This window comes from Empidonax traillii, unplaced genomic scaffold (genome assembly GCF_003031625.1).
Source record: "Empidonax traillii isolate 1590-97213 ecotype Southwest subspecies unplaced genomic scaffold, ASM303162v1 scaffold489:size526811, whole genome shotgun sequence".
In the NCBI taxonomy this organism is placed as follows: domain Eukaryota; kingdom Metazoa; phylum Chordata; class Aves; order Passeriformes; family Tyrannidae; genus Empidonax; species Empidonax traillii.
The window spans coordinates 419,331-435,123 of record NW_020955682.1 but is presented as its reverse complement, the minus strand read 5'-3'; the positions used below and the strand labels follow the sequence as shown (position 1 = coordinate 435,123).

Sequence of the window (15,793 nt, the reverse complement as noted above, 5' to 3'; positions counted from 1 at the left end):
AATCTGTCTGAATCAACGTGGCTATCTTTGACCATACAGGTACTGGAGAACTAGAGTCAAACCCCAAAATTCTGAGCCTAAAGATCTAGCCAAAGTATCTGGTAAATTCAAGATATTAAAATTGCAGTGGTGGCAGAGGATGTGGTAAGACTGTTTTTGTTATTTATCTGTTCCATCTGTATTATAGAATCTAAGCTTCCTTTGTGTGCAAAAAAAAAATGGTGAAAACTATAGCTGCCAGCTTTCCTCTCACAGAGGAGGATTATTAATTGTTCACTGAAGGAGAAAAAAACAACAATGGTGACAACCACAGAGATAGGGCACTGACTGCCTCCCCTCTCAGTTGGAAGGGGTCATGTGAAGATAAAGACCAAACCTGGAGAAGAATTTAATGGAGGTGGGGAAAACAGGGAGGTCAGTGAAGTGCATACCGGTTGTGGGGCAATGCTTCACCGCTAGAAGTAATTCAGCTTGATATTTCACTTAGCACACTGTAACCTTTTAGCCATAACCTACAAGGCACTAAAGGGTGACTTCAGCTGCAATTTCATGGCTCTCACAACTCATGTTCACCCCTCTCTGCTTTTGAATGAGAGATCTTTCATAAAGTACATAATACTTCTGGAGCCTAAGGAAAGGACTGCTCTCTTCCTTGGCCACATTACCACTTACGCATGTCCTCCAAAACTGAATACAGGGTTCTTTTAATTTATTAAAATATCGTAATGGTGCTTATTTTCTCCTCTGTTTAAATGCACACAGACATAAATAGGTTTCATTTAGACCCACATTTGTCTAAACTAGATATCCAGCCTTCCCCCTAAAGGACGTAAAAGTATTTCAAATAGAAATGATTCATACCAAGCCTTCCCTCCTTTTCACTGAAGGAGAAATGACCTGCATAGGTCACAGGATCAGAGTTACAGCTGCTTGGAAGTTGTGTGTGTTCATGTGCTGATGATTGTGTTGTCTGGGAAATAAGAATATACTGTTGCATATTGCATGGGCAAAAGGAGATAGCCAAAGGAATGATGAGTTGAAGAAATTAAATCATTCTACGAACAGCAAAGCTTGCTGTCATTTTTATCTTGTGGGAATGTGTAAGGTTTACATCCCACACTGGGATGCCTTCCCCTTCCCTCTGAAAGGTTCATAGTTTCAGTGGAATGTACCTGTAGGAGGAACTGCTTGCAGCAGAGGGGCAAGCCCAAGCAGATGCATGGACAGTGAGCTTCCAACATCAAAGCAGAGACCTTAAACTGGTCTCTGTAACAGACAAGGAACCAGAACTGACGACAAAGCACTGGGATAACATATTCATCAAGGTCTTTTTATCTAAGGGCAGAAGCTCCATTTTGTTCTGGTCTTATGCTTTACAGAGTATATAATCTCTAGTTAAGAGGGACAATGTTAACCAAGTTAACCAAGGGCTATAGAGATCCTGGTGCAATTTCTTGTCCAGCAAACTGACTGTATGATCACTTGCGAGCGAGTTGATCCATGGAGTAAAGTGGACTTCAGCTGTGTAAGTATAACAAAAACAACAAAAATCCCAGTTTATCTGATTTATGTCATCAGATTTATCTGATTATATGTCATATCTATATGTCCATTGGCAACTATGCTTTTAGTAGTACAATAGCTTTGTTGTTGCAAATGCTCATATGTTTCTTAGGGCAACAATACACTTTTCACATCTGCCTTATGTCACTTGGGACTAACAAAATAAGAATTTGTGCATGTAAGTCTGTTGAGGTCTGATAGAAGGTGGGTCCCTGGCAAAATGCTAAACAAGCAGAGAAACTATGGCCATTTCTCAAAGTGGCCTCATCCTTTTCACAGTGGTTCAACAAGGAGTGCTAGTGCCCCAGGAAAGTCAGGTAGCTGTGGACAGACTTCTCTGAAATAAGATAATGCATTTCCAGTTTTTCTTCAAGCCTGTAAAATTATTCCCTAAAGAGGTTTTTCTGTACATAAAAGATTGATCTTCAGAGTTACAGACTTTGTACTCCAGAGCCAGAGTGAGATCAGACAGGCTTATGTAGTAATTACACAAGGAAGACCCAGGGATTAATTTCACTGGCACTGCACCAGAGGAAATCCTGCACTATCTTCCACATTACTATGGATTTCTAGAAAACATTTTCCAAAGGACACCTGAAGATTTGTCCAATCTCCTTCTTTTAACTCCCCAGCCACTTTCACAGCTCTGTTCTTCAGCCACTCCATATGGCAGTTTCTCTTTGCTTCCTGACCAAGGAATTTTATGCAGGGTAATGTGAGACCACTGTGCTGTCTGCACTGATGGGTCTTGTTACCCAGTGAGCAAAAGATCAGCAGAGTCAAGCAGCTGGTAGGACACTGCAGTCCATAGCTATTGGCAAGAAGTCCCTACACAATATTTTAACTCTGTTTTTTAAGATACACCACAACAAATACTAAATAGCCCAGTACTATCTATGGGCTAAGAGCAATACATCAGAAGGCTTTTATTCTAAGAGAAGACTAAAATGGCTCTCTATACAGTGAAAGTGGGATTAGTTTGTCCTAAAATACTCCAGAACTGTATTGGGAGAAAATCATAGCAAATTTAATTCAAACCAAATTATTCTCATTAATTTTAATTGGACAAGGATTTCACATATGACTTATTAGCATTTAATGGATATTAATAGTTTTAGGAAATAAGCCAACCTGAGGGGAAGTCTATTTCTTCTTAAGAAAAAAAAAAACAACTTTTCAACTAATTAATTCCCTCATAAGGGAAAATACCTTATTTAAAGAATACATTACAAAATCAAGTTCCATTTTTCATACCTGTCCATCTGTCCCAATGGTGCCTCCACAGTCTGTGAGGAGCTCAGACATGTCATAATAGCTAACAAACTCCCATAGACAGGCTTCCAGATTCAGATTGCGGTAAAAGCGCAAGGTATTGAAGCCTCGGATTGTTGGGCTGTATTGATAGGGAATGGTCTCCCCAACCACATCTGGATTCTTGGTAGCATCAGTTAAAAAACCATGGTGGGTTTTTACTTCTGTGTAATCCAACAGGTTGGAGCATTTATGGTTTCCAACTCTAGTTCCATCAGGACTAAGTGTCAGCTCGAAGTTGGAGAGTTCTCTTGTAGAAATAACAGGCAGCATGCCTAAAAAACATTAATTTACAGCCCTATCACTAAATGTCAGTTCTCAGAGCTGCTTAATTTAGCCAAACTTTGTCGAACATTAGCATGTTATCAAGTGCTTCTGCATTTTGTATTGTACTTCAGAATTCAAATAAAGTTGATATGCTAAGTGTGTATAAATAATTATGTCTGTATGCTATGCAGAACAAAATAAAATATTTATAAACATATTAAAATTCCATCATATTAATATTCTACATATCAATATTTCAATAATAAAATTATTTTGATTTTTTTCAGAAGCACATAGTAATTAAATGGTATATTTCTATGCACTTCAAAGGAGTTTCACAAAGCATACATGTAGATTAACTTATGTAAATTATCCAATTAAGCTGAAAACTCTTAATCTTCACATCAGAGACTATGTTTTAATATAGTATCTTATCCACCTTGTTGCAAACTGTGCTTGTTAATTCATAACATTTTTCTCTGTTCTAACATGTTAAAAGTTCATATTATTATTTTGTCTATTTAGAATAATATGACCAATAAAGTAGCTCAAATAACAGTGTGTTGTATGAGTTTTCCTAACTTCACAACTAATTTTCTCATACCATCAGTATGTGGCATTGTGACTGTCAGTTTGATGAGGTTGGCATAATCAGGATCTTCTGGTCCAGTATAGCGCAATTTGGCAGAGAATGGTTCTGCTCCAACCACTCCTGATATACGAGGTTGACAAAGACCTAATGGAAAAAAGAGAAAGCAACCTTATTTTTATGTCCAGAGGAACTTTCCCTTGCACTATTTTCGATGCACTTCTTTTCCCCACTGTACAGGTTTCCAAAATGTCAAAAATTTTCTTGAATGACAGGTAAACACTTTGGACAGCATTTTCCAGATGTCTGAATGGGAATTTATGCAAAGAGGATTCAAATAGAAATCATTACTCAATTAACTGGGCAACATTTTCAGAACAAGGTGGTGATACTCCATCTGTAGCTTTTCAGTTGCATGTGTCAACCATATTTGCAAAGTCAGTGTCAAGTGTCATGCTTTCTTACAGAGGTCTTCAGAGGCATATGTGTTAATCCCTCTCACCCTCTCAAGCACATGCATAGCTTTATGAAAGATACCTGACCAGTGTTCAGTTGTTTTTGGCACTGGATTGGGGTATGCACCCATATGCCCTCACAGGACTTTATGATCCTCCTGTTCTGTTAGTAACAAAAATGTAGTTAGAAAAATTGTGTCAAAGGATCTCTAGAAATAATCAATCAAAGTAGAGTCAGCTTCAAAGTTGGATACTTAGAGCCTTGTTCATTTAAATTTTGACTTTCTTCAGGAAAGGAGAATGTATAATTTAATTTGATAATCCTTTCCAGTGTTAGTTCACCATGTTCCAATACCAGTCCTGGTCTTTGGAACCAAAAAATTAGGTTTGCAATCATATGATCTGAGATATACGCAATTTGTAGTTGCATAGTTCAATGCAGATGTGTCTGCATTCTGGCCACAAGAATCACAGCACTTTGCCACATCATGGCCAAAAGATCATGAAACACTTTAAGTAAGAAACTAGCAGACATGAAAATCAAAACAGTTCCCTTTGCCCTCATTCTGCTCTTTGCTCACTTCTGAGGGATTACAAGAAAAGAGAAGGCTGAGTTCTCCTCTTGGAGGACTTATTGGATCTGGTGGACCTCATCTGGCTCAGCATATCCCACTTGGAAAGTTCTGGCACAAGGAAAAAAACTTTGTTCTGCAGATGACAGCTTTTAATTTGTTGTTTGTGTGATTGGTTGGTTGATGGTTTTGTGGTTGGTTTTTGTTTGTGTTTTTTTTCTCAAATGCAAGTAAGATGTGCTAAGGAGATTAAATACAGTATTTTGCACAATCTGATTTACTTTTGAGAATTTGGTCTATACACCGAAGGTCAGGCATCCTCAAGGTGGCAAATATTCAGGATTTTGGCAGGTTGCTTTGATCACTGTACTCCTTTCCTTCCACATCGCAAGTCAGCTCAGGTACTGGAAGTAACATATGCCTGACAACTCAGTCCTGCATTACTTAGCTCTGCTAATTTGTTAAGGGTAATGCAAATAATGCATTTTAACGCTAACAAAGCCAGTCTGTTTCATATGACAAAACCAGCTCACACAGCACAAGGTTGTCTCGCTTTAACAAGCACTACTCTGCACCTTGTAGACAATTCCCTTAGGCAGAGTCTTCTTTAGGATGCAGGATTCCTGACAGTGCAATGACGACATGAGCCTACAGTCAAAATGTGAGATAAAGGACAGAGGTAAACTGAAATTCCATTCATTAAGTGTCTTAAAGCCTCAGCTTAGTACAAAATATAATGTTTTAAATTAAATATTTACTTGAAAAGGTCTAGGAAATGAAATTGATATTGCAAATGAACAATCACATAATTTATCTCACACAAACTACTACAGTTAATGTAGCTACAAAAGCAGTAAAGATGACACAAAAATGTAAAATGGCTGCAGAAGGGTAATAACATGTTTTGCAATTTAGCTTGGTTGCTGATATTATTCATTCTCCACATTATACAATACAAAAATTATCTGGTTTTTTTGTAATAAACTAGCATACGCATGTCAGTGCTTCATCTCTGCTTCATAATGATACTCAGTACGAGTTTCATGAAAAGAGTTGGCTGGGCAAAGGAGGTAGACTACAGTAGCTGATGGTTGAGAGGATGAAGTGTCAGTTCAATATTAGTTAGGTGTCAGAGATTCAGAGAGAAACAAAGAGAGTATCAGAGAAAGAAGAAGGATGAATATTATGAATAATTCAACCATGAAAAAGTTTTGTCCATGACCTATTATTGGACACCAGTTGCTTTAGTCCTTAGTCAAGGAGGACACTGAGTCTCAGATGTCCAGTGAGGTCTGAATGTCAAATGAGGGTTTTCTTCTGGCTAGGCACTCATATGCCACTCCTGTGTGGATTTTCCAGTGTCCAACAGGAGCTGAGCCTATACTGCATCATTACTACAGTTGAATTCAAAAGCCAACAGAAAATAGGTTTCACTAATTGCAATGCACATTATATATTGTTCTCATGAACATATAAGTTTGCCATGTGGATTATTATTTAAAGATGTGGAGAACTAGCACAGATGGAAAACATTTTCTTTATACAATTCTTTGCTGTGTGAAGAGAGGCTTTTTACCACCTCTATGAACAACGGAAGAAAAGCTGAGACTGTAATGTTAAAATCCCTGATCATGTAAACAGATTTTGTTAGGACAGAATTTGTGATCCAAAAGAGACCTGTGAATTTTGCATTAGGTGATGATGTCTTACCTTCTGATGTGCTTATAGTTACAATGGGGCTCATAAGCTCAAGACCTTCATTCCCATCTGAATTCACAGCCCGAGCCGCACACTGGACACGAGAACCAGCTTGAAAGTAAATGGAGTCGAGCGTAATCATTTTAGAGGAAGTGAAGAAGGTATCAAAGTCGACCTCCTTCATGGGGCTGGTCACACCATCAGGGCCAGTGGGTGCACTTACAAGCCACCGGTACTGAGTCAGAGTATTATTGATGTTCTCACTGGCACATATAGAACCAGTCTTGTCAAAGTCTTCATATTTAGGATTACAAGCCTGCAGAAGAAGGCAGATATGTTAGCAATTTATTTGCTTCATGGCAAAGGAATTTTAAGTTATCAAGAGTCACAAAACTCAACAACATGGAACTGTGCCAGTTGTGGAACAGTGCCAGTAAATCTCTTAAGAAATCATCTTATTTTGACAGTAATGCTTTTAGCACTGTTAGGGTAGATTAAAAGCCATATCTAATTATGCTTACTGAAACAAAAAAAATATTTTAAATCATGATATATAGGTGAATATGTGGCAGTTATGAAGGCACAAACAACACTCCCACATATTGCTTTAATATGGACATCTTCCTTTGATCTAATTCTTCAAATATACTTTGTATTTCTAAATTTTTTTTCTTTTTTTTTTTTTTTTTTGACTTAGGAGAACCATTCAATATATGGCAAATTCCTGTGCATAAGGAATGCGTGAAAAACAAACTGAAGATGCAGATGGACAAAAATGTTCCTCAATGTATATGCATATTTATGTAAATTTTCAGTTGCAAAATTACAATGAAAGAAGCCTACAGTCCTTCAGCAAACAGTACTCATTTTTCAGTTTGTGGCCCTCATTGAAAACAATGGCTCATCTGTTATCCCCAGTGATTTTAACTCTGCAAATTGAGGCAAGATAATGCAGGAAATAGTAAGGTCATATATAGACATAGTGTAAGTATCAAACTGTTCTCAGTGATGAGAAAGTGAAACATCTTTCTATGCTTTTTGCCCTCCTGAATATGGATTCATTATCCAAACAAATTACATTAGCTCTGAGGACAGTTCTAGCTTGAACTCATGTGACTCACCACAATATGGATTGATACTGGGAGCCTAAAATCCACCGAACAAAATACAGATACTGATTTCATTCTGTTCTTCCCCAGAGATACTCACTGTGATACAGATGACAGGATAGCCAGCTACAGGACTGGTTCTGTCTTTGGCTCTAGAAATATCATCATATATCAAAAGGGATGCAACTTGAGGGACAGAGGGAAAGGTGACATCTGCCATGCTGTTCATTTCTTCTATGTAAACAATGGCCTTGGCTGTCTGCAATGAAAAGACAGAAACAGCTCTCTGTGAAAATCTCAATAAATAAGGGGATTCAAGCTGGACCTTAATCAGAATATATCTAGCCTTTGAAATATTGTTCCTAAAGAAGTTCTAAAACCTCAACTGGAAGAGCTATTGAGAAAGGGTTGAGGCACTGGAAAGTATGTTGCAGAGTGCAAAAGGAAGAGGTAAAATGATTTTTCTCTTCTCAGTATACTAAAGATCCTAGACCTTCAGCCTTGTGTCCCAGCTTTCTTGAACCACCTCATTATGCCGGTAGAACCCCAGTGTGCACTGTGTGCTTTACCACCCGGTGGAAACAGGGTCTTTCTCATCAGCAAAGACTCTGTCTGGCTATCTGGAGTCAGGCTATGTATGGTGTGACACTGATGAAGCAGTTAGAGAGTTTCAATAACATTTTATACCACAAAATGTGGCTATTGTATCTCACACAACAAGAATAACATTGACATGGTTTTGACAGCAGAAGTTACATTTCACTCATATGCTCTTTTTTCAGCATAGAGGTTACACTGTATTGCCAGACAGTGTTTCCAAGAGGACATCAGTTTCTAGGACTGATTATACGAGAAGAATGTGTGTCCAGGGGTATCCTGAAGACTTCAGTTTTTCATTAACTCTATGTCTCCATCAACACAACTGCCTTGGCAACATACTGTTTTGTGTAGGTGCTACCGTGTCAGCTGGGATGATCCTCTCTGTCTTTTAAGATACCAGACAAGATGGTGTGAATAAATCTTAAGAGAAATATAAAGCTATGATACACAAAACAAGAAGTCTGTTTACCAGATTTTGATGTTTGGGACCTTGTATGAGCTTGTTACCTGTATTTCTGCAACCATGTTCTCATCAGGCTTCAGATGAACAGTGAAGGCTTCTCTCATCTCCCTTACTCCATCAAAGAGAACCTCAACCTCCACAAAGTGTTGTGTTTCACCCTCTTTAAACTCAATTTCTAAAAACAATGAGACACAAAAATAAATCTGTTGTTCATAACAAGCTGTGATTCTAGGCCCTGCCATGAGAAATTGCAGTTAATACTCAGTTTTCAAATTACAGCTGTTTGTATATTTAGTTTAACCTATCTGATAATAATAATGAATAGCAGTGGAAATGTGGAAATCACTGAAAATGTGGCATCATCATCATCATCATCATTAGGAGATTTGCAAAGATCAGGACTTAGTTTAACAGAACTTAATATTTTGAAAATTATCTGGGACTAGTTACATTAATGTTGGTAACATATGTGAATGACCAAAAGACTGAAGAATTCTAAATAAATAGTATTGTCAGGTCTTGCTCAAACAAAGTGCATTTTAATAGAACAGTATATTAAAAAAAAAAAAAAAGACAAAAATCTAGAGTTACACAACAGTTTCTATATTTTGAAAATCATTGTCTCTGAAAAAACTTAAGAGGCCATGGTGGATTAAAAGTTCAATCTCAACCTACCATATTGAGTTTTCATGGCAAGGCTTTTGGTCATGGGGGAGGCTGCAGAGGTGGCTTCTGTGAGAAGATGTCAGAAGCTTTCCCATGTCCAAAAGAGCCAGTGCCAGCCAGCTCCAAGACAGACCCACTGCTGGCCAAGGCTGAGCACTGCAGTGACAATGGTAGTACTTCTGGGATAATAAATTTAAGAAGAGGAAAAAACTGCTTCACCACAGCATCTAGGAACCAGCAGTGAGACTATGTGAGAGAAACAACTCTGCAGACACCAAGGTCAGTGAAGAACAATGAGGAAATGCTCCAGGTGCTGGAGCAGGATTTCCCTTCAACCTGTGGTGAAAATTACAGTGAGGCAGATGTGTCTTTGCAGCCCATGGAGGTCCACGGTGAAACAGAGATCTACCTGCCACCCATGACAGAGCAGGTGGAAGCTTGAAGGAGGCTGTGACCCTGTGGGAAGCACGTGCTGGAGCAGGCTCCAGGCAGGACCTGTGGCCCTGTAGAGAGAGGATCACATGCTGGAGCAGGTTTAATGGCTTTTAAGGACTTGTGACCCCAGGGGGGACCCGCTGTGGTGCAGTTCATGAAGAACTGCAGGCCATGGGAAGGACCCACATTGTAGTTTGGGGAGGACTGTTTCCTCTGGGTGGAGCCTCATGCTCTAGCAGAGGAGAGTGTGAGGAACAAGAAGTGTCAGAAATAAAGTGTGATGAACTGACTGCAATCCCCACTTCCCATCCCCCTGAGCCGCTCAGAGGTAAAGAATTTGGAAGTGAAGTTAAGCCCAGAAAGAAGGGAAGAGTGGGAAGGAGGTAGGAGGTGTTCTAAGATCTGGTCTTAAATCTCATTACCCTACTGTGATTTGATCAGTAATAAATGAAACTTATTTCCTCAAGTTGAGGCTGTTTTGCCTCTGATGGCAATTGGCAAGTGAGCTCTCCCTGTACTTATCTCAATCCTTTTGTTATATTTTCTCTGTTCTCTTGCTGAGGAGGGGGAGTGACAGAGCAGTTTTGGTGGGCACCTGGTGGTCAGCCAAGGTCAACCCACCACACTGACAGAGTTAGTCAGTACTATGATTCCTGACTATAATAACTACTAAAAAAATAAAAACTATAGAAACTATTCCACATTTGTGTCTAGAATGGGTGAGAGTGAGGGTAAAATAATAGGTGCATTTCTACTACTTTTATTTTTTAAAAGGGATGCCAAATTAACTGAAGATGGTAACCAACAGAAACTCAGGACCAGAAGAAAAAAGAAAAGACTTGCAGAAAGTGATGTTCTCATTGGTATATTGAGACACCACCATAAACAAAATATACCAGGTGCTAAAGAGCCCTGCATGTATGGCAAATAAAGCCCCGAGAGGTGATAGGGACTGATCAGTAAAGTAAGATCCTAAGTAACACTCTTCCTCTCCAATGCCTTCAAACCAGGACTAGATGCCCTTTCCAAAGACTATGTTTTCTCTAATCAAAGCTATTGGGCTCAATACAGAAGTATTTGGGGGAAAGTGGGAGAATCTTGCAATCCACAGCAAATCTGATTAAGTGATCCAATGATCCTTTCAGCCTTAAGTGTTATTGAGCCATGAAAATACTCTTTGTGGTAATAAAAATGCTTTCTGATAGCTAAGAATTTTACTGATTTTAATTTTGTCAGACTTACCTCAGAGACCACAATTAAGGATATGGTTTTTGTAACCATAGCTGAATAGGTAGGTTCCCTAGACCCACAGATATTCTGAAACCTGTGGGAAAATTCTGCACATCATAGACCTTTCTCAAAGGCTTCTGGGCAGAGGCCAAGTGCCTCTTGTTCTGCAGTAATTTCCCTTGAAGTTTTTGCTCCCAAGTGCTGTCAATACATAGCAGGGAGAATGTAAGAAAGGCAATGAGGATAGCTAATGCGTATGGGATAAGTATTAGCTGACACTAAAAGTTCCTGTGGTTTTCAGGAGGAAAGAGCAAAACTCTAAAATGCATGAGGCAAAGTGGCTGGAATTAGAAGCTCTGGGTTGGTGTTTTCTTATGGCTAAGAAATTTTCTCTTCAGATATTGCTAGTGGTAAATGCCTTTCCTGTGGAAACTGAAGATAGCTCAAGGTTGCTCCTGGAAGTTCAAAGATAAGTCTTATCTTTCAGCTGAACTGGACACCAAAATAATTTATCCAAAACTGTGAAAACACTCCAGCAATGAATAATTAATCTTAAAACACAGATTAGTATCATGTATTATCATAAACTTTAGAAGACAAAAAATTCATAATGCTACAAACTCCATTAGTCATTCCCTAAACCATATGGGTGGGCTATTAATGGAAAGAAGTTTATCAGCTAAGAAATTTTTCATTCTTTTACACAACTTCTCATTCATTACTAGTGAGGAGCAGCAGGCAGAATTGCAGAAATATAGAAAGAAAGCTTTATTATTAAGAACATAGAAAACCAAAGAGAAATATACATGAATTCCTACATAGAGTAAAAGCCATTATCTTAATGAATTGCTCAAGAAACAACCACACAACATGTCCTAGAAGTAGATGTTTCTTCAGAGTAATGGTATTACACTTCACAAATATTACTGAGGTGGAACTCATACATTTCTTCCACAACTACTTGAGCTACAGATGTTTCCAAAGGAGTCAAAATTGTTTTGGAAATAACTTTACTAATAACTAGTATTCCAAGAGCAATTGCCTGTTGCATACCACAAGGGATCTGTCCACACTGAATTTGAACAGCAAAATGTGTTATGGGATGTGGTTGTAAATTATTGTATTCACAAAGCTATTTCATTTTTCAAACGTTTGGTTACAGTCATGACTGCAAACAAATAGTTGGATGTGATAAGTATGATCCTACCTTCTGATATAGGGTGATAGTCTTCTCCAGAAGTAGCAGATCCATCCTTTGTATGAACTCTCACAACAGAAACCTTAGAAGTGTCTCCCAGACGAAGCACTGGGATTTTCACAACTGCTAGTTGTCTTGTGTCCTTTGGTTCACTCACACTAAATTTGGTCTCACCAAACTTAATAATAGCCTCTGTAATTAGAAAAAAAATGTTTTTAGGCCACGCAAATGCGTTTCCAAAAGCCAATAACAACAAAATATTCTCTTACTGTCTGCATCATCCCGAATCCTTATCAGCGTCTCATTTTGTTCACCAATAGAGGCACCAAAGGAAGAATCACTTCTCGGAGTGCCAAGAACCAGGCGCAGTTCTTCCTCTTCTTCGTGGAAAGTATCATCCATAAGCACCAGTGTGCAAGGCTTCTCAGTTTCACCTGTAATCATTCTGAAGGTAATATCAGGCTGGACTTAGGTGTTCTTTGTTCTATTACAGCACTTCTTTCCAAGCTCAAACCTCAAGCTCAGCTGCTTCTGCTGGCCAAGGCATCTACCTTGACACCATATAAAGTTACTGAGTAATGACAATAGTGCGAGCAGAATTAGTATCTTTTTAAGGAAAAAGCTCCACTTTAATGAGTTTTTGGGACTTCTCTAAAACAAGTTTCTATTTGGTATATCCACTTTACAGGTATTATTCCTTTTGGTTTACCCTAGAAGGAAATGTTCCTTCTCAGTGACCTCTCCCACAGAGTGCCTTTAAAAAATAAATACTTGCATATGGAAGCAGAGCAATAGAAACTTTCACTAACTTTAATGGTAATTTTGTCCTGAAGTTTTCTATTTCAGGTCTCTTTTGATTGGACACTCTCCAACAGTGTGGACTTTCACTTATATTATTCCATTTGATTTTAAAATATTTTGAACTCCCACCAGTTCCAAGTGACAATAAATATTGCCTTAAAAATGTTTTGGAGTATCAAAATGTTCAATTTTTGCACTCACAAATCAATGTGCCTAGACTTACTAGATGTTCATTAACTGGAAAAGCAGCAAGAGTTATGAGTGGTGTGCAGTGTCTGGCACCCAGTATCAGACTTGGTGGGCTCATCATCATAAAAAAGACTCCTACATCCCTGACAAAAGGAACAGCACAGGATGAGAGAAATTAGGTCATTTTACAGGATTTTTTCATCATTACACATGCAAATATGATCAAGGCTCTTCAAGATGAAGAACCAGATCAGGATGCTGTCAGTGTTCATTTCCTGAGGTTGTTTTTTTTCTCTTATAGAAAATAAATTATCCATTAGGAGGAGAAAAAAAATCAAAATATCCATTCTGCTCTTTGTCACATAGGAAATGTGAAAACTGAAATCAAACTGCTGCATTTTAAGCATGCCTAAGAAGCTTATTGAAAAAAAAGATGTAATTCTGGCAGACCTCTTTGCTCCTTGCCTCCACAGAGAAAAAAAAAAAACTAAAAAAAAACAAACAAACAAACAAACAAACAAAAAAAACTAAAAAAAAAAAGTTACTTCCTATGTGGCCCAGATCCATTAATTCTTGTAAGTTGGACTGTCTTTTGTGGTTGCACAGAAGCAATGGCAAAGGTGTAGAGTATATGACAACACTAAAAGCTGAGGCCAGCTCTAAATAAAGATTGAACAACTCACTTTTTCAAGAGAACTATGATAAATGTCTACAGAAATATGAAAGTCATCATTTCTGTGATAAGGGCATACCAAGGATTTCATGCTGATGACAGAAATTGTTTAGGGCTTGTAAAAAATATTATGTGTGTTTAGACTTCAAAGACTAAAAGATGAAACTGTGTTTTGCCCAAGCTGAATGAATTTCAAGGTAGTAGCATCTGATTTATTTCATCATTTTTATTTTAATAATTTAATGTTTATTTCATTATTTCTGCATTTCATCTCTGATGCGAGATATCAAGTACCTCATAGTGGTGGGTTGTCTTAGGAAAGCCTCAGTGGGAGAAAAAAATTCAAGCAGAAATTACAGAGCTACATCCCTGTTGAAAGATCTATTACTCATTCCAGTGCAAGTCAAATATATTTACCAGAAATCTGCTAAACAAAGAGCAGAACTTCTGAAGTTTCCTTTCTGACAGCAGTTCTGTGCTTCTACTGCATTATACTGAACCTATTTTTGCTATCAGAAAGATCCTGGCACTCAGTCTGAATCTATATGAAGATATTCCCTTTGGTTCTTATTGATTATCCTTCTAGGTCAGAAGTGAAGTAAATAAAGGGAACATCATTTCTGGGCACTCATCCCATTGTGTAGGAAAAAGAAAAAGCTTAGTTTTCCAAAGTGGTCTTTTTGGCACTGCTTTATGAGAAGACACAAATAAAAACAAAGCAAAGCAAAGTGAAGCAAAACATGGTAGACTAAGGCCTTCTACAATAAGATCAAGAACTTACCAGGAAGGAATGTGACGATGGAACTGTCAGTATTGGGACGTTCTTCGAAGTCCATCATTACCTGAGCCGAGCCTTGCCTTGTATAGCATCTCACAGTGGATGTGTATCGGATATCCCCACTCCTATATATCATGGCAGAAATCTGTCCGTCATTTTCATTGACTACATATACAGATTCCTTAAACTGCATCTTAGGCACTGGGAGGAAAAACACAAAAAGCACGTGTAAAGTATAACTGCAGAAGTTATTATATCATCTCTCCTCTATTTCAGATTTATTTATGTTACATTGCACCAGATATATAAAATAAGAAGCCGGACAGGAAAGGACTTAACTTGTTGTCTCTAGCTGAAATGGGTAGACACACTAGCTTTGGTGTGATTCAAAAGGACACTTATTTGTGTACTGCAGTCATCCATCTTCTGCATAAAAGTATAAAGGTGAAAAAAAGAGAAAATACTCACAATCAGATGTTGAGTCATTAATGAAGATGGTGGCCTTGCTGGGTTCTCCAAGAGCAGCATTCATGGGCATCCTTAGCACAAGCTCAAACTTCTCAGTTCCTTCCAGTACCGGCTGTCCAAGATCATCCAGAATTACCACACGAAATGTCTGCATATTGACTCCAGGAGAAAAATCCAAATTACGACTGATGCCTACATAATCTACTCCGGCTATCAATGCAAAAGAGATAAAAATAGGATTACATGTAATGAAAAATGAAAATATCTGTCATTAGACAATTATAGATAAATCTATTTTTTCAATATTTTTAATTAACGAATTCTGGCATTTATGTGAAGAAAAACTATCTATTGACCATCTAAGGTGGAGTATACAATAAAAAAAGTCAACATTCATTTATTTTTTGTTTAGTGATGATTCAAGTCACAAAATGAGGCTGCTTCTATTCTGCTGTAAACCAACAGTTAGTCCAGAAAAAAAAGTTTGCTTGAAGTGAGAAATAAAAGTAAGCAAAAGGCTTTGAGAGAGACTCTGCAGATGAAGCAAAGTCTTTTTGAAAGAAATTTTATATTATTCTGTAACAAAGATGCAAGTTTTGAGACTAATGTAGAAAGAAAAGGATAAAAGGTCAGTGAGCTGATTGTAAGGAAGAACTGCTGTTCAGAAGACTTGTATAAAACAGAATGAATGGAAAACAAACAAATGCCTTACTGTTAAAGACAGACTG

The 15,793-nt window shown here is 38.0% G+C and overlaps 1 protein-coding gene across 1 annotated transcript in view; it reads right to left on the bottom strand.

Moving 5' to 3' along the window:
• The window catches only part of FREM2 (FRAS1 related extracellular matrix protein 2), a 123,726-nt gene that overhangs the window by 20,025 nt on the left and 87,908 nt on the right, over positions 1–15,793 (bottom strand). Inside the window, exons 8-16 of the mRNA XM_027896251.1 lie at positions 15,066–15,275; positions 14,601–14,798; positions 12,426–12,590; positions 12,166–12,348; positions 8,672–8,802; positions 7,665–7,823; positions 6,468–6,771; positions 3,746–3,877; positions 2,818–3,149 (exon numbers count right to left, since the gene is read on the bottom strand). Of these exons, the coding sequence (XP_027752052.1) occupies positions 2,818–3,149; positions 3,746–3,877; positions 6,468–6,771; positions 7,665–7,823; positions 8,672–8,802; positions 12,166–12,348; positions 12,426–12,590; positions 14,601–14,798; positions 15,066–15,275 (1,814 nt within the window). The remainder of the gene's footprint in view (positions 1–2,817; positions 3,150–3,745; positions 3,878–6,467; positions 6,772–7,664; positions 7,824–8,671; positions 8,803–12,165; positions 12,349–12,425; positions 12,591–14,600; positions 14,799–15,065; positions 15,276–15,793) is intronic.